The 18,660-nt window shown below is 32.1% G+C and overlaps 1 protein-coding gene across 2 annotated transcripts; it reads left to right on the top strand.

The window, feature by feature from the left end:
* Nucleotides 1-8,391: 8,391 nt before the first annotated feature.
* On the top strand, nt 8,392-17,954 carry LOC133192755 (serine/threonine-protein kinase Chk1-like). 2 transcript variants are annotated; one of them, XM_061328768.1, is made up of 15 exons: nt 8,392-8,472; nt 8,623-8,723; nt 9,598-9,685; nt 11,535-11,634; nt 12,035-12,158; nt 12,637-12,701; nt 12,806-12,875; nt 13,272-13,460; nt 13,627-13,731; nt 15,248-15,352; nt 16,457-16,568; nt 16,707-16,878; nt 17,087-17,218; nt 17,462-17,563; nt 17,792-17,954. In XM_061328768.1, exons 3-15 carry the CDS (start codon nt 9,615-9,617, stop codon nt 17,900-17,902), a joined length of 1,458 nt encoding a protein of 485 aa, XP_061184752.1. In that variant the 5' UTR covers nt 8,392-8,472; nt 8,623-8,723; nt 9,598-9,614; the 3' UTR covers nt 17,903-17,954. The 2 variants fall into 2 exon arrangements, with proteins under 2 accessions (XP_061184752.1, XP_061184753.1); XM_061328769.1 differs by having other exon boundaries at nt 9,588-9,685.
* Nucleotides 17,955-18,660: the final 706 nt, after the last annotated feature.

Below are 18,660 nucleotides of genomic sequence, written 5' to 3'. Positions count from 1 at the left end.
AAAACAGCGACCGTTTCCTTCACTATTCACGGGTATTTACATGTCATTGACCTCATTATGACCTGTTAAATATTCCAATTTATCACGTGATTTGTAGACTCGGGTAACTTTGTGAATACAAAAAAATCAATAAATCACGTGGCTTTAGCTCTGATAAGCAATTCAGACCGTTACATTTTCATTTGATCAACATCGAATTATTTTTTTCTGCCCAGTATTTTTAGTAGTGCCAAATATTGCAAAAATATTCCTTATTTTGTAAGGAAATTTAACATTTTTGAATATTCCCAAACCTGTATTTTTTCTGTAATTTTGCTTATTTTTCTCTGTAATTTTGCTTACTAGTATTTTTCTTTCTTTTTTTTTTTTTATTTTCCTCCCCACCCCTTCTTTTTCGTACATTTTTTCTACATTTTTGCTTCGTTTATTTTATATCAATTATGTATTTACGTTGACCTTGATGTAGAGAGAGGGCTAAAATAGGCTGACCCTTCTACTCAATTCCATTTACTTTTCCTAACAAAATATTCTTTAAATTAAAACATACATCTATATTAATTTCAAAAGAGTTCAATTATGCTTGTCAAAGGACTTCTTTAGGTATGTATAAAATTCCTCTTTTGGTAAAATCCAGGCCCGTAGGAAGCAATTTCAGTTTTTGGGGCACAGCCATACATTTTCAGTTGGGAGCATTACCAATGCAACTACCAAAAATTCCTTGACAAGCAAAATAAAGGGGGGGGGGGGCATCAGACATAATTATTGAAGGGACACAAGTGTATGGTAGCTATGTTTTCTATAGTGTTCTTAATATTAAGAATATTATTGACCACTTCGCACTTCAATATTATTTGGTAAAACCTATTCCTTCCATTTATAAAAAGCAAATTAGCAAGATAAGACTGTCATCACATAATTTAACTATAGAAAGTGGACGCCATAAAAATATATTATGCGAAAATCGAATATGCGAATTATGTAGATGTGAAATTGAAGACGAATCCCATTTTGTTTTAAAATGTCCACGATATAGGGATTTACGAGTAAAATATATTAAAAATTTTACTGGGAAAAACCATCTATGTTCAAATTCATACAGTTGTTATGTGCACACAATGTTAAGGACCTTTGTAATTTGGGAAAGTTTCTGTACCATGCTATTAACTTACGTAATGAATGTCTCACTGTCTTATAAACAAATTAAATAAAATGGTTTGTACTTTCTCCACCATTAAACTGATTGTATAATTATTATGCTGTTAAAAAAAATGCGCTATGCCCTACTGTTTATATGTTATAAATTTATATTGTATACAATAAGATGTTTGTCTTACGTAATAAAGTGAATTGAATTGAATATCGGCAAAATTGGGGGGGGGGGGGGGCTCTGTGCCTATGAAACCGATGATATTAGTGGCATCCGACGGATATTAATATTGTTCAGGTATTAGATCCATATTTGAAGACAGAAAAAATAATGCTGCTACCATTCATAAAAAATATTTGACAGATGAGGGTAATGGAATTTTAAATCGGGCAAAATGTAATGATATTTTAGTTTTATTCCTTGTATTTAGGGGTTCGCTCTGGGGGCTAAATGAGTTTCCAAGTCATAGTGTACATCTTAGCAATAGCATCATTCCTCAAAATGTTTTTGACTGTAAAAATATAGGTACACGGGGTAGAAGTGCGTATAGATTGTTTAACATTGGAAAGCTTACTGGGACGGAAAAAAAAATAGCAAAAGAAAACAAACAAGCACACATACAATTAACAAGATTGTTTAAGTGATTAAATATCACTACAGCATCAGAAAAAAAATGTTTTGTTTTGTTATTCCGTACACCAGTATTTATTGTACTTAAGTACGGAGAGAGAGAGAGAGAGAGAGAGAGAGAGAGAGAGAGAGAGAGAGAGTTTTATATTATTTTAAAAATTCAATACGTGTTTACATGTACAAGTAGATCTGGTTCATTTAGTGTTGATTTTCCACGTATACGCCACGTAAATTGCGATCGCAACTTAATTACCCTATTTAAAATAAAAATAATTTCGAAACAAAAGTAACTTGTCATTCACCTGTTGTTTTTTAAGTAAGCTTCTAGATTTTGTTTATTCACTATATGACTTCAAGGATCAACCAGAACCTACCAAAAAATGGGGGGGGGGATCTGGATTAAGGGAGGGAGTACATGTACATCTTCAACAGTTCAAGATCCTCTCCAAGCACCCCTCTTTCCAAAAAAAATAAATAAATAAATAAAAACTGGCGAAATCCTTGAGAAGTTTAAATATGTTCTTTGTGTTTACTTTTGTGCATATATTTTTTAATCAAATCATGCTGAGTAGTTCCCAGAAGCCATTATATAACTGGCGATAACATGTTTTCAATCGATCGATGAAATGCCCCGCCTATTCCGAATATTAATGAGACACAATTAAAACCCAGCTCGGACAAGCGCAACATTCCGGAATTAACACCCACTAGTGGGCATTTTTAATTACCTTTAATAAAACTAAAGCGCCGTTTTCGATGTAATTTTTTGCAAGTAATGTACCACACAGATAACAAAATATGGGTTAGGTGTAAATTAATTAAGATTTGAGTTAATTAGATGATGTTGGAGGGGTCCGAATAAGGGGCCACGGCAATATGCTTAAGTGGAAACATTCTTTCTACTTATGGTAAACGTGGTTACACTGTTTGTAAAATCAAAATTGTTACACAGAATTATGTAACAGTCTACTGTAGCATTTTGAAACATGTTTACAGGTGGACAGATGAACAGACAGACGGACCTCTTTCTATCACATTAGTTCTTTCGGACTCTGATTAGTAGAGCTAAAAAATCACATACTCAGTAATTCTTTTTTGTATATTCTGAAGAGCCAATACAGAATTATCTAATTTGTTGTAATACTTATGTATAAGATTTATTTAAATAGAATCAAAAGCAATTGAAAATTTTCAGGGGACTTAACAAAAGCCATTAGATTTAGCCCTGAAATCTTGAAATTTATTTAATAAATTTATTTATAAAATAATTTATCTTGAAAGAAGATGGGTGAACGTCTTGAGCGAAAAGCCTATAGTGTGACAAACATGAAGGTGAAAAATTAAATCTCAATTATATCAACATTTGCTTTGATATTTCATCAAACATTAAAATATTCTTCATATAAAATCTCTACAATTTGCAAAAATCTCACAAAGATTGAAATTATTTGCTAATGAAATATTATACACACTAAAGAGGGCAAAAAGGGCCATTTTCTCATACTATAACACTATTTTTCGATATGAGTAGGTTTTCGCTTCATTTTTTCGAAAGTTAATCCTCAAAGTTTTCATAAAAATATAATTTTTACCTTAAAAATATACTTTTATGACAAAACGTTCGCATCTTTCGAGAAATATTTGAAGTCCATTAAGTCAAGGGTCATATCACAAACATGATTTAAATTCCACTATTTATCAGGATTTGTGTAGGCTAGTGGTTAGCGCGCTAGTCTCGAAAGAAAATGATACTGAAGATTTTATTGCTAGGGTTCGAACCCCACAAATACCACATTATTTTATTTTAATAAAAGAAAAAAAATTACCTAGAAAATTTTCCTCAGAAAGAGAAAGGCTGGATATACATTTTCAATTTTTTTTTAATAATAAATTATTTATGAAAATTAAACACATTATTTGTGAATATTTTTTAAATCTATTGATAAAATCTTCATAAAACTAGTCACAACTAAAGAGAACATGTTAGTCAATCATATTTTAAAAAGAATTTGAAATGAAATTGCGAACATTTAGGGAAAATAATTATTTTGATATTTGGACCAATCCCGATCAAAATTAACACAAAATAATTAAAAATAATTTATTGTTTATGTATTCACCATTAAGAAATGTATTTGACTGTCAAGTTCAATTACTTTTTTACCCGTATACACCTAAACAAAATAGCATTTTCGTAAAAATGTTATATATTTCCAATTATTATAAAATTCTGGTTGGGATAAGTTTAATTTCGATCGGGATTGGCCGAACTTCAAAAAATTAATTTCTCTAAAATTTCGCAATTTCATTTCAATTTCTTTTTAAAACATGATTGTCTAACATATCCTTTGTAGCTGTGACTTGTTTTATAAAAATATTATCCATAGGTTTTGATAATATTCACAACTAATATGTTTTATTTTCATAAATATATTTTTTTTAATTTAAAAAATTAAATTGTCTATCTGGCTTTTCTTTACATGTTTTATTAGATATTCATATTATGCATTTCTGAACAGCAATGTTTTAGTATTTTTTAAGTCTAAGGCATTTTATTTGCAAATAAAACATTTTTTAATTTTCTGTGAAAAATTGGGAAAAAATCTTATAAAATAATTAAGAGCTAATATCGGCCTTTCAATGCTGAAACCATAACATAAAAGGGATGTCTTTAAGATCTATGAAATAAAATTTTGGTGTGACATTCCTCTTTAATGTAGTTCTTCACAGATGAGCTTTTTGCCTATTAAAAAACCCCCACAAATTCGCGAGTATACTCATGTTAGTACCATATGGACTTTTAAAAAAGCAACTCAAAGCAAAGATAAAAATATTGCTGTTAAAAAAAAAACGCTAAATATATAATTTTGGGGAAATCTCAAGAATTTATGTTCGATAACGGGGGGGGGGGGGTCATAGTGTTAATTACTTGAACTTACAACCATCAGCCTTTAACTCTGATGTTCTACATACTGATCTAGGAGGGTTAACCCGCCAAATGTGCAAATATGGTGAAAGTTGTAGCCTTACTTTTTTTATATACATAACCACTTCATTTGATTTATTTGATTATACATGTAGTGTTACTTTTAAATGTATGCTCTGAACAAGTCATTTTCTTACTTTATCTGCACCAAAACTTTTGAGCAGAGACGTTCTTCTTCACTGACCATTGTTCTGAAATCGCCGGATACCCACGATTGTTCTTGTGTTTTTAACGAATATAGTCATATCCGATGATGCTGTTCGTTTAGCTCTACCGTTAAGCCAATAAAAATATATTTCACATCTACAATCAACAATTAATATTCTAAATACTCACATTATTTATCCCCTTTATGAGTAATTTGTAGATAAAATCTTCAGAGCCAGCTGGACTACACGCCATTACACAGTGAACAGCTGGTGAAAACTGTTCACAGTACAGGGGGTGTTTACTATGCGTTTTAATCTCTCGATACTCTACGGTTAAGAAATGTGGTTTTAATATTTTGAATAAAAAAGTCAATTTTATCTAAAAAAATAATATTAATAATAAAAAAAAATATTTGTTTTTCTTTAAAAGATATATTATTTGATATTGTGATGACTTCGAGAGAGAGAGAGAGAGAGAGAGAGAGAGAGAGAGAGAGAGAGAGAGAGAATACATGTATTATATTCTAAACCAACATTTCTCAAATATACATCTACATGTATATGGATATATAAAAATGTCTTCTTGAAAATATGATCAATATTTGTTTTGATTTACTAACTCTGCGCGATACACTGAACATTTGTAAATTTAAGCAATGCTATATTTGAAAACCCTTCTGAAGATTCAAACATTTTATGGTTGAATACCAACAAATCGTATATCTACAAAGATCAAACGTAGTCACTGATTAAATTTTATACCCTAATTAAGGTACCCAGCAAGCTCCTGGCCAGAATTTGTTTTTCACTTTCTGATAAAATATAATATACATATAAACATCAATTTACATGTTCATTACTTCAGTTTGGAGATATGAGAATTAGAAAATCCGTAACCAAGGAGCTATCAATTTGCTAAATTTAATAAAATAGTTGAACTACGAGATACTTTCAAAGTGTATCGTATATTTAAGACTTTTTGAAATTGTATTCATTGGAAAACATTAAAAAACCACAGAGGAGATAGGGGGGAAATTAAAATGAGTGGAAAATACTCGTTTCAATCTCGGAAACATAAAATTTTTCAGTCCAGGAATCACACCTCTGCTCCACGAAATCATTGATGTTGAAATGATTAATTTTAAACAGATTGCTAAATCTTACAGAGATAGGAGCTTGAAAACTGAATATACATTTTCATATCATTTTCAATATGAAGACCATCTTTAACCAAAATTATCTATATGTAATGAGGTGCAGTCATACAAAAATAAAAAAAAATTACCTGAAAAAACTTTGACAAGAAAAGAAATAAAAGAAAACCATCTCCAAACTCGAAAATAATATTTGGCGGAGGGTGGGAGGAGGAGGGGAGGGTGGGGGGAGGTTCTAATTTTTTTCCAACGTATATTTTTCTAATACATTACACCAAGTTACCATGATTAAATTATAATACAAAAAAGGGGACAAGCAGCCCTTGAATAAATATTTAATTGTATATAATTAGACTGCGAGCCCAACTTTCATCTTAATTAATTAAATTTTACATGCTCACGATCAAAACATCTACATGAACATAGACAATTAATTTAAAAAGTTTATGATTATTTTGCCAATCACTTAGATTATATATATAATAAACACTTCTTATATAGGGCAGTTGTTAAAGTCTTGGATATTAAAACTATTCCATGCCCGTAGGATTGACGCAATGTCAGTTTTCGGGGAGTACAACCAAATATTTTCAGTTTTGGGGATGGAGGCACTACGAAGCCAAAATTTTGGTACTTTTTTCCTAATGTTAGGAAAAAAAAGTCCATGCCACAAAACCGATTTGTAAAAACACACGCACATTCTTAATTCAATGTGCATATAGATCTGTGTCCTCCAACCGAAGAACTCTGACCTACATTTTTATCATCGTAAAATTTTTTTGGGCTCGACTGCTGTTAAGGACGTACGTACAACACGCCATAATTAATAATTCCTGTTGTTTAATTTTTGTTATTTTGTATATTTTATTATTTTTATACATGACTATATCTACTATGTGTATGCGCATTTTGGACAAAATCGTTCGAGCATTTTTGGACAGGAAATTTCAAACGTTACGGTAGCGTTCATCTGATGAAATCGACAAATTTTTTTTTAAGTGAACATATATATATTTTCTTATTTCAAACTTATTGAGGGGGCGACATCCCTCTCCATCCCCATTGTATGCATCCTTCTGTTGTTTCAGTAAAGGAAATAGACATGCGCGGATCTAGAGGGGGATCGGGGTGGTCTGGACCCCCCTGGAATTTGCAGAGTTATCAAAAGCATATACTGTAGCAAATAAAAAAAAATGACTTTGGACCCCCCTCCCCTAGAAAACGTGGACCCCAGCATCACCACCACAAAATAGGTGTTTTTCACCTTTGCGAAATGGATTTTACTTCTTTTTTTTTATGCCCCCGCCATGAAATGGCCGGGGTACATGTATATAGTGTTACCCTGTTCCGTCGTTCAGTCATTCTGTCATAATTCACTTTCCGTTCATTATCTCTGCAACAGTTGCACACATTCAACACAAACTTGACATATGGATACGTCATAGGAAAATGCAGGTCATATTCGAATTTGGTCAAGGTCCGATGATTTTTGACAGAATTATCCCTCTTGAACTTTGAAAAAAATAAGAAATTTTCAGTTCCGCTCTCTAACTTTTGAAGGAATGTATGTATCAGGTTGCAATTTCCATATGCAGGTATTTTATCAAAAAATACAGGTCAAGTTCGAATTTGGTCATGGTCCAATGATTTTTGACAGGGTTATCCCTCTTAAAGAAAATTCTATGCAAAATTCTTAATTTACGAAGTAATCAATTTTTGATCAAAATTTTGTCGTATTCATATATTTGTCATTGTGATTGTTCCAAGAAATGTTGCGCCGTTCGGCCCTTTGGCCACAAAATGCAAGTAATACAAAAAGTAGGTAAAAATAGCTACTTTAGGTAGGTTTAAATACCTACGTAGCAATTAAAAGCTACATAGGTAGAAATAGTCTTTGGACTGGACCTGCATGTAATTGGTGCACATAATGCATCGCTAGATGAGGTGCAAAGAGAAGACCCCAGAAATTATATATAAAAAAATTCTTTAGAACAGATAATGTAGCATTTGAGCAACTTTTTCAATCACATGTAGACTCCTTTCGGTCGCCTACCCATAAAACACACTTTTACTGGTATGTTATTTATCTAGTACATGTATGTTAGTATATAAGTCCCTGATTGTTATTATTATCATTTGTCTAGTAGGGTATGAAATATGTTTTATTTATATCTTCTAAGTATTTACTAAAAGGAATTTCTGATAGTGGGGATTGGGGGTTAGGGTATTCAACTGCTATGACAACCAGTTGGTTTTGTATTTAACATCGGGATCGAGATTCAAAAAATATATTATGTAGAGTGTAAGAACTGTGAGTGTGAAAGTCCGTATAGATCTATATTTTTTTAATATGTGTAACAAGCAAATTGCGTTTGTATAAATTATTTCAAGTTAATTCATACACAGGTAAATCATTTTCTTATTTTATTATTTAGAGTATTCTGCTTTGGCTTCCTTTTTTCAGTGAATCTAAGTGAGGTCTAAAAGCGCGCCTGTTTCATTTGTGGCGCTAATTTTGAATATTAATAAAATCAGCTGATTTTTAATTATTTTCAGCATATAAAATGTAGCAGATGAACAGGTTTTGTATGAATCCATGGTATGAATCTGAGCACAAAACTGAAAAAATAAGCCGAAAAGTCTGAAAGTTGCAGAAGGTAAGTATCGGTCTGTGGTAGTGTTTTATTGTATGGCCATCAGGTATGGTACAAATTACTTAATTAGTCATTACATTTGGCTACTTACAGCTTGATTTACCTTCAGAGCTTTATTTGGCTACTCAAAGAGCTTTATTTTTATTTTTTTTAGCTACTAAACAGCTGCTGAATCATACTTATTCCTAAAATATTGAGCTGCTTGTGAAATGTGTATTGGAATTTTTTTTTTTAGCATGTACAAAAAATCACACTTTCATGAAACAGTGGCAATTTTCAACTTTGAACTGAGCTGAAAATGATTCAGAAAAGAATAATATTTTAAGATGTGTTTTCTTCAGAGCAATTTGCAATCAAAGTTCTAAAAGTTTTGGGGCTATATATACAATGTACAACAGTTAATTTGTGATCAAACAGTTACTTTTTGAATGAAATAAAGTAGTCTAGACCAGTTCTGGTTAACATGATAATTGAGTGGTAATTTACATTTGTATCAATGCCTTACACACATAAGGTGCTGTACACTTATTACTCAAATAAGAGAAATTACATCTTTTGCTAAAAAGTGTTCAAAAGCAGCTCTGTTTATACTATTTTTGCACTAGGTTGCCCTTTTAGAACTCCATAGTACAAATATAATAGTCTGCATGCTAATACTTTCCATTTCTTTGTCTTACAGTCTATTTTAAATATAAAGCATACATTAGAAAAGCTAAATCAAGCTACTTCCAGTGGCTAAATAAAGATAGTAGGTAATTCAAGCTATGTGGTTATTGTACTTGACCTGGTCATGTATAAATGTGTTGATAATGGTAAATAAGATATTTAATTCAACAAACAAAAATGATTTCTTGTTTATATTATTAGATTATATCAGTTGGATTGGAGTCCCCCATGACAGGAGTGACAGCTTTTGTGGAGGGTTGGGACTTTGTGCAGACCTTGGGAGAAGGGGCATATGGGGAGTAAGTATGAACAGGAACACAAATTTTCAATTCTCCAAAAAGTATCAAAATAATAGTATAGTAGGCTTTAGGGATGGGTATCGCCAATAATTTTGTATCGCGATATATCACGATTTTTTCCCAAAATATCATGATAATATCATGATATTTTTACAAGAAACTTTTACAATGATTTTAAATGAATATTCATAATTTTTCCGAAAAATATGCAGGAAAAACATAACTTCATTTTTTTAATATTTACATAATATCAAGCAATTTTGGGTTCTAGGATGTCGTTCTTTTACAGTTTTCAACATTTTTTTACACTTCCTGTAATTGTAATTTTAGAGATTGAGCAAATAAATGAGAAATTTTTGAAATTTATAACTATGTTCCTAAAGACCGGTATTTTAGTCTGCGTATCACGATACGTATCACGCAATTAAAAATCATGATATACGGGTATACCGATAAAATTGCACGTCCCTAGTAGGCTTTAAAAAATTGTATACTGTGGAAACATTTTAATTCATGTGGGTCAATGTTCGTGAGCAAGTAAAATTTTGTTTGTTTGTGGGGATATAATTTTGTGGATAACTTGTATATATACAGAAGATTCAATGAATAAATATGTTGACAAAATAATTGTTTGTTGGGATGTAAATTCCTGGAAAAGGTTGACTCTTGAAATCCACGAACACTGGTCGCCCACGAACATTGAAGATTCCACAGTATTACTTTTATGTTGCAATATATTCTTTATGACCCTTCAGAAAAAAAATATTGACTTTATTAAACTGAAACTGTGGCAATTAGAAAAATGTGACATATCAGATCAGGATTCAAATTCAGGCCCCCTGAATCACTCAGTAAGGTGCTCTGTCAACAGCTATCTGCCCATCATTGATCATGATTGATGAAACTTGCCTGACTGCCACAAAAAAAGAAATATTTGGTCCAGTTACAGGACCCTTTACCAATCCACATATAACCCATATTTTCCTTTTTTTTTTCCAGGTGTCTTTAAAAATGCTAAGAGAGTAGAAAAGAAATATTATACTATAAGACTTATTTTCATGGGGTCAAATTTTTGTGGATTGAGGAAAAAATGTACACTCAAGGGAATTTATTTCATGGTTGAAGAAGTGTAGTAACTTGATCATATTGATATGAAATTTTTACATCTTGTGGTGGACATGAATTCATGGGTCTAAAAACAAAGAAAATAACCCCCCCCCCCCAAAAAAAATTTACTGATTTCATAGAATTTATTTTTCCTCCAACATGATATTTTGTTTAAGTACAGATCGAGAAACACAGGATTACTCAGGGCCCCTCAGTTGTAATTCTACAAAACTATTCACTGCAGTCTGATAAATGTGTAGACACAAGGAGGCTGGAGGAGCTCCAATTGGTGTGGGATTACCTAATGTCCAGAACCTGCATCTTGAATCAAAATGTTTAATTGTGAAATTTTATGAAGCTTGCAGGAGAAAAATTTTATCAATAGTTAACTTTATTATTTCAAAGTTAGTACTTCAATTAAATAAATGTTGTTGTTCAGAGCATGGCATGTTATTCACATTAAATATAATTATATCACACAATTTCTGACTTTCACATATTTTATTTAAAAAATATATGTATATAAAAAAGGGAGAAAAAAGACAGTTCTAAGCACCAAAAATTGTGGGTTAATCAGGAACCCTAAACACAGATTTTATTTGGCATTATATGCAAGTGAAAAGTGAAAGAGAGAATGTATTCCAGGTGAAAGTACAGAAATGACATTTTTAAGTATAATTTAATATATGCAGTGACATTTTTAATGCTAGTTAAGTTAATTGAATTTATCAAAATATTACAGAGTGAAGCTAGCAGTGAATTCAGATACACAGGAAGCTGTTGCTGTCAAAATTATTAATTTGGAGAAAAATCCTGCCGCTTCAGAGGCTGTCCGCAAAGAAGTAAGCTTAAAAACTTTTAATTGACAAGGTCTATACATATAACATAATAACGTCACTCTCTCACAGGATCAGTATTAATGATTTGATTAGATAATCAACTGTTTTGTATATAATTGAACTTTGGTATCTTAAACGATTGTATCTCGGACATCATGAATATGTTGGATATTTCAAAGTTTTTACTCTTGGTCCCGTCAAGTTTGAGATAAAGAGATTTGAGTGTATATAGTTTACTTTAAAAGGAAAGCAATCTCATTAATAAGTGTGAATAAGTCTGCAGAATAAAAAGAGTTTAAATATTTTGTTAGGAGAATCCAGATAATGTTTACAGTGTTTAAGAGTTCAGAAAAAGTTTTTTTCAAGGTAATGTACATGTATATAATAAGTATTTATTTTTCAGGTCTGTGTACACAAGCTACTCAGCCATGAAACCATCATAAAATTTTATGGGTTCCGAAAGGATGGAAAAAAACAGTACCTATTTCTAGAATATGCTAGTGGAGGAGAACTGTTTGATAGAATAGGTAATGTGTTTCTTTTGTATGTGAAAATTGCAAGTTGCTTGTATGGAAGGGGAAAAAATCTTTAAAAAACTTTTTATAAAGCACAGCATGGTCATGATTAGTCAAATTAATATGCATGAATCCTCAGGTTTTGTAGATTCATGTATGTTCCAATCATGGCCCCTGGAGGTTCTGAAGAACAGCAGGGCCAAGGTACCAACTCAGGCAAATGTTGTGGCCCATGGGCATTTCTTTTTTTTCTTTTAATGTCTTGTTGAACCAGCAGCTTGCAAGAATGTTGAGATAACTCAAATTAGTCTGTGTTGTACCCCAAAAGGCCATTAATGAGAATGAAATCTGAAAGCACCTGACTAAAAATTACTAACTTGTGGCAGAAATGAAAAATTGAAAAATTACAAACAGAAATGTAGGTAGATCATAAGAAAGTTACAAAACATGAAGTATGATGATTTTTCTCTTTCTTTCTCTGATTTCTTAGAACCAGATGTTGGGATGCCCCAACAGGATGCCAACAGATACTTTAAACAGCTGATCAATGGTGTAGTAAGTCCTTAGTTTAATTATATATTTGATAAGTGAAAACTTCACATTCATGTACAGGTACCTTGAATATTTGTCCCATTGTAAATTGAATTTTTTTTCTTCAGGAATATTTACACATCAAAGGTGTTACTCACAGAGATCTCAAACCAGAAAATCTTCTTCTTGATGACTTTGGTATGGATTGTTCAATTTTTTTTCCTTTTCATTGCATCAGTATCTAGAAATTTCAACAGATGAACTCAAATGGTCATTGACAAGAATATCAAATAATTTCAGAAAAATTCAAGGGATATTGACCATGTTGACCATTTGAAGACTTGTTTTTAAAGTCATTGAATGTGTTTTCCCTTCAAGTATTTGTGATTGCACTATTGTAATACTGTATACAGGGAGATTTTCAGCCCTGTTTTATTTTTGCCCATTTTGTCCTTGCATTTGGAGGGCTAAAATTACATGGGGCGAAAATAACCCTGTATACAATAGCTTTGATTGTTTGTCCATCCCATATTTTACCAGATGATCTTTTAAAATATGCTTCATACATTTGAACAAGAAACTTTACAACTGTAGATAATTTAAAGATCTCGGACTTTGGGTTAGCCACAGTATTCAGATACCAAGGAAACACTCGTCAGCTGGAAAAATGTTGTGGTACAGTCCCTTATGTGGCCCCAGAAGTGTTGTCAAGGAAACCATATGATGCTGAGCCAGCTGATATTTGGTCATGTGCTGTAATCCTGGTGGCTCTCCTGGCAGGAGGTGATTAAAATTATAACATATTTTGCAAACTAATGTCTGAAGTGCAAATTCATTGTTTATCCTGTTTTCAATGTCTTGCAATATTGGTGAAAATGAAAGTGAAATATGATTTGGAGAAAAAATATAAGGAAGGTCTAGTAAATAAAATAAAAATGAATTTTTGAAGAATTACCTTGGGATGAGCCAACATATGGCTGTCAGGAATACTGTGATTGGAAAGACTGTAAAATTACTAAGACACCATGGAACAAGATTGACAATCTGGCATTGTGTAAGTGTGAGCTTTTATTTTCTTGCTTCAGAGATTTAGGATATCACAATAAAAATAAAGTTCAACATTGGTGCAATTTTTTTTCTGCTTGGGTCAAATTAAAAAATAATAAGATACAGGACTCAACATTAAATTTAAAACAAATAAGACCATTTGACCAGTATCTGAAAAATTCTACTAGACATGACCTCTACATCACTAGACCTATTATCTGTGGATCATTGAATGAATTTATTAAGGTACACCACCCCTTATAGAACCTAATTCTCTATCAATCAGGCATACAATACTCTGATATTAATTTAAAGCATTATAGAATAGAAAAAGGTTAACCATGAGAAATTTTCAAAAATTTATTTACTCTAGCATTAATTAATTAATGAAGATTGCATTGGGTCTATGGGGAATTCATTGAATTTGTGGCTATTAGGGATGCAATACCTTAATATTACTAGAATATTAAAATGAAAAAAACATAGTTGAATAACAACATCATCAATGTAAACTGATGGTTATCGTAAGCTTAAGTAAAATTGATATCACCGTTCTCAGGCCAATTTTCTTAAAAACAGATTCAGGGGGGAGGCTTTTTTTTTTTTTTTTTTGTTAAAAAAAAAAAACCTTTTTAATCAGTGATAAATTAGATGTGGAAGGCATTTTTTTATTCCAGGATTTTGTCAAAAAATAACAATGAAATTTTTTTCTTTATAGTTATACTGGAGTCATTCTGTAGATATATTTAACATTTCACAAAATTACCAAATGTGTGTATATTTTTCATTTTTCTCGGAACAAAGTGTCTATGTTGAATGGCTGTAGATGTCCAATAAATACGAAATGGATACTGGAGTGCAAAACTAGGAGAAAAAAATGAGAGTGAAATTTTTTCCCCGGATTGGTCTCCACATTACCAACTGTTTATTTTATTAAAGATATGATAAAAATTGCAATGCAGCTACCTCAAAATGGCTGCGCGCAGGTCCGTTAACCATAAATTCAATTTTATGGAGCCTAAGTGTTTTTTTTTAAACGCCCGTCTTAAGATGGGGCGTATTATGTTATGGCGTTCATGTCTGTCCGTCTGTCTGTCTGTTAGCTTTTCTTGTGTCTGACTCATAACTTGAATACTATTAGGCCTAGAATTAATAAACTATATTGTCAGCTGATACTTCTTGGGTAGAAAGGTGTGTCGCACATTAAAAGAGGTCGCTGTGACCTTTAATTAAGATGCTATGGCCAAATATGGAAAAATCCTGTCCGGCTCTTAACTAGAAAACTATTAGACCTAGAATCATCAAACCTGATCAATTAATGCATATTAGGTAGATGGTGTGTTGCACCCTACTTCAAGATCACTGTGACCTTTAATTAAATTGAATTTTTTTTTAACTACGTATTTTAACTTTTAAATTACACAATCCAAAAAAATGTAAGAGTATTGCAGTATTCTTTTTAAAACAATGTTAAATCAAGAAAATCCTTATTTTTTTCATTATATATTTTACATGTATTTTAGCATTACTCAGGAGACTTCTGGTGGAGAACAGTTCCAAGAGATACACAATTCGGCAGATTAGAGATCATCAATGGTTCAACAAGAATTTTAACAGACCAGCTTTAGGTATTGAAGTATATTAATTATAATTAAATTAGATTGTCTGTTTTAATGCATGGTCATGTTGGGTACATGTATCTACTTAAAGCTGAACACGACTCGTAAATAGGCATACGCCATTTTGGATATTATTATCTACAATATCAACACCAGGGTATACTCTTCGCATTCGTTACACCTGACTGCTTTATTGTCACGGGTATCAGTGTGGAATGGCAACCCGTGTTCATGCTGGTTATCTTGCATTACCTTTGTTTACATTTTATTGCAGTTACATTGTATCCGTGTTTGTTTGCACACTGCACTGACCTGTACAACTATTGTAAGTTTCTTTGGTATCTTACTTTCCTGCATTAGAAGAAGTATTACAGTTATTTTTTTTGCTACCGAGTGCTGTATAGCATACGTCCGTATACACTGATGTCGACTGATTACACTGAATAGTGACTAAGTCAGGCCCTTTATATAGGGGTTCTCAGATAAAGTGAGAGTCCGATCGAAAATGGCGGACACATTCTTTTTACGAATCGTGTTCAGCTTTAATACATGGATATCAGTAGAAGGTCATGCAAGGTCTGAGAAACACATTTTTGAGAAATTTGCCTTTAGGCAAGCGGCTTTCCCCGATTTGTCAATTTTTTACATTTCCTACTCAAATTTTAAAATTGCAATAAAATTATAGAGACATTTTGAATCCTTTTTTTCAAACTTGGTTGATAGTTTTGTTCTGAACATGTCCATGTTGTTCCTCCAAAAATTGTACAAAGAATTAGGTTGATTTTTCTCTTGTTTTATTTGTCACCTTATGCATTTGAGTTTCTTCACCTTTATCAGTTTTTAAAATAGTTCAGTAATATATTAGCATTTTATTTTTCTCTCCTTTCCTCTTGAAATCAATATTTGGATACTGTCAAAAATCTTTATTTTATCATTAAAAAATCACACCTTTATTTGCTTGGGAATGGGCACTAACCTTTGAAAAATTGGCCTATCATTTAGAAAAAAAGTACTGTGGACATTAAACTATGATATTTGTGTAAGTCCCTATCATGCTAGAGTTTGTTTGCACATTATTGTAAAAACATGACTGATTAAATGTTTTTGTTACAGGTCAGCTGAACAGGCTCCCATCCTCTCCCACTAGTTCCCCATCAGGAACTGGACCTTTTAAACGTGTTTGCTCAGGAAATGAACTCTCACCTCCATCTCACTCAAAAGAAAGGTACAGTTGTACATATCTGCAAATTTATTCATCTACATTTGAATTTGAATACATGTATAAATGCTCAGAAAAAGATTAAGCATGTGAAGTTAATTTAATTTTAATCTCAACGTTTATTGAGTTAATTGATATTTTTAGGTTTATGCACATATCCTCCTCTCAGCCCGAATCCCGACAAAGGTTAGGATCTGAAGGTGACACTAATTCCCCAATGGATCCTGTGGACAGGCAGTTTTGTTTCTCTCAACCTGTTCATCCAGATCACATGTTGCTCAGCAGTCAAATTCAGGGAACACCAGGATCTTCACAGGTATTAGATGCACTCCAAATTGTATTTACACAGTGATATTAAATGTTTCATCTCCACTCCAAATAATGCAATAAAAAAAATTGTGTGAATAATTGTAGAAATTTGTCATTGTCTGATTGTCATTGGTTAAATATTGAAGGTCTGATTTATTTTTGCCATCGGTTTCTTTGACCAGAGGTGACTTTTAAATATTCATAATCTTTTGCAGAATCCATGGCAGAAACTGGTTCGTAGGATGACCCGGTTTTTTGTAAAGCCTGATAGAGATGGAACCAAGAAGGAGTTGGAAAAAGTGTTTGAACTCCTGGGATACAACTGGAAGTTTAACTCTCCAGGAATGGTATGCTGCACTATAGGGAACAGGCACAATAAGGAACTGTGGTTTTGAGCAGGCATTTTCATTGCTTTAAAACTTCTTGTTTAGAATGATGTATAAAATGTGCAGAACATGGCTTAAGACAAGAGAACTGATATCTTGTGAATACAACAATTTTATATAGGATTTTAATAAGGATTAAAAGCGACATAAATGAAAAAAATCCGTTTTTATTTTATTTCAGTATTTCTATATTCTTAATTTTAGGTCACGATAACAACATCAGACAAAAGACATATCCCTTTGGTGTTCAAAGCCTGCTTTCTTGAAATGGATGAAAACCTGCTGCTAGATTTCAGATTATCAAAGGTAGATCTGTTTTATAATTATAGATGTTACAGATTATAGATGTTCAAATTTTAATTTGTGTCGCAGTCATATGTTAAATTTCATACAGTCAGTCTTACCTTTGCAGTATTCAGAGGGATTTCTTTGATAACTCACCATAAATTAGAAATCCTTGTTAACAGAACTAGTAGACCAGTTAGTATTATTCTTTCCTTCTCTGATTGGTAAATGGTTGATTTTATTTTTCAGGGGGATGGTCTGGAATTTAAAAGACACTTTATAAAGATTAAGAATCAGATGAAAGCCATTGTAAGCAAGGTACCGCCTACATGGCCTTTGGTACCCTCCCAAGTCACATGATCTGTGCCATATGTCATTAAATCATTCTCACAAATAAAGCAATTTATCATTTGGTATTGCATTGAATTTTCTTTATTCTTGAAAAATCTGCATGTATTTTGCACCAAAATATGACCAAAAGAAATGCATTATATAGTAGTTTCCATCTCTGAGCATACTGTAAACCATCTATTATTGGAGACAACTGTTATTTGTGATTTGTCAGTTTGAAGTCTATCCACAATGACTTATTTTCTTGACAGGGGAATTATTCTGCATAAGTACACAAAGAAATAAATAGCTTCAGCAAGAAAATTTGTGAGAAAAAAATTGCAGAACTAGTGGATATTTCTCACAGGCAAATAAAAGTTGGTTTACAGAATTCTGGATTTAATTGATATCATCTCTAAAAATTTAATCATATGGTAGTCTAGGGTGGTGCCTTGTAGGCTATAGGCAAGGGGACATTAAATCTCATTTGTCAGTCTGTCACAAAAACTTTAACCTTGGTCATAACTTTTCCAAACGTACTGTTTTTTGACCCCATGGCCTTGAAGTTTCACCTACTTTTCAAAATTTTTAACACTTACATGTACTTTATCCTTGGTCATAACTTTTGAATGAGAAGAGATAGGGCTTTTATATTTCACTTGTACATTACATGTGAAAAGACCTTTACAAATATACATGATTTTTGACCCCATGACCTTGAAGTTCAGCCTAATTTTTTAAAAATTTAACGTAACTTTGAATGAGAGAAGATAAGGCGTTCATATACA

This window comes from Saccostrea echinata, unplaced genomic scaffold, assembly GCF_033153115.1.
Source record: "Saccostrea echinata isolate AGI-Se365-2 ecotype Australia unplaced genomic scaffold, CSIRO_AGI_Sech_v1 ptg000025l, whole genome shotgun sequence".
In the NCBI taxonomy this organism is placed as follows: Eukaryota; Metazoa; Mollusca; class Bivalvia; order Ostreida; family Ostreidae; genus Saccostrea; species Saccostrea echinata.
This window is presented reverse-complemented; position numbering and strand designations above follow the sequence as displayed.

What these genes read in the sequence shown, in the direction of transcription:
- LOC133192755 (XM_061328768.1), top strand. Translation starts at nt 9,615, where the DNA reads ATGACAGGAGTGACAGCTTTTGTGGAGGGTTGGGACTTTGTGCAGACC. An exon ending in AACAGCTGATCAATGGTGTA is followed by an intron (nt 12,702 to 12,805) that starts GTAAGTCCTTAG and finishes TTTTTTCTTCAG; the next exon opens with GAATATTTACACATCAAAGG. An exon ending in GATTGACAATCTGGCATTGT is followed by an intron (nt 13,732 to 15,247) that starts GTAAGTGTGAGC and finishes CATGTATTTTAG; the next exon opens with CATTACTCAGGAGACTTCTG.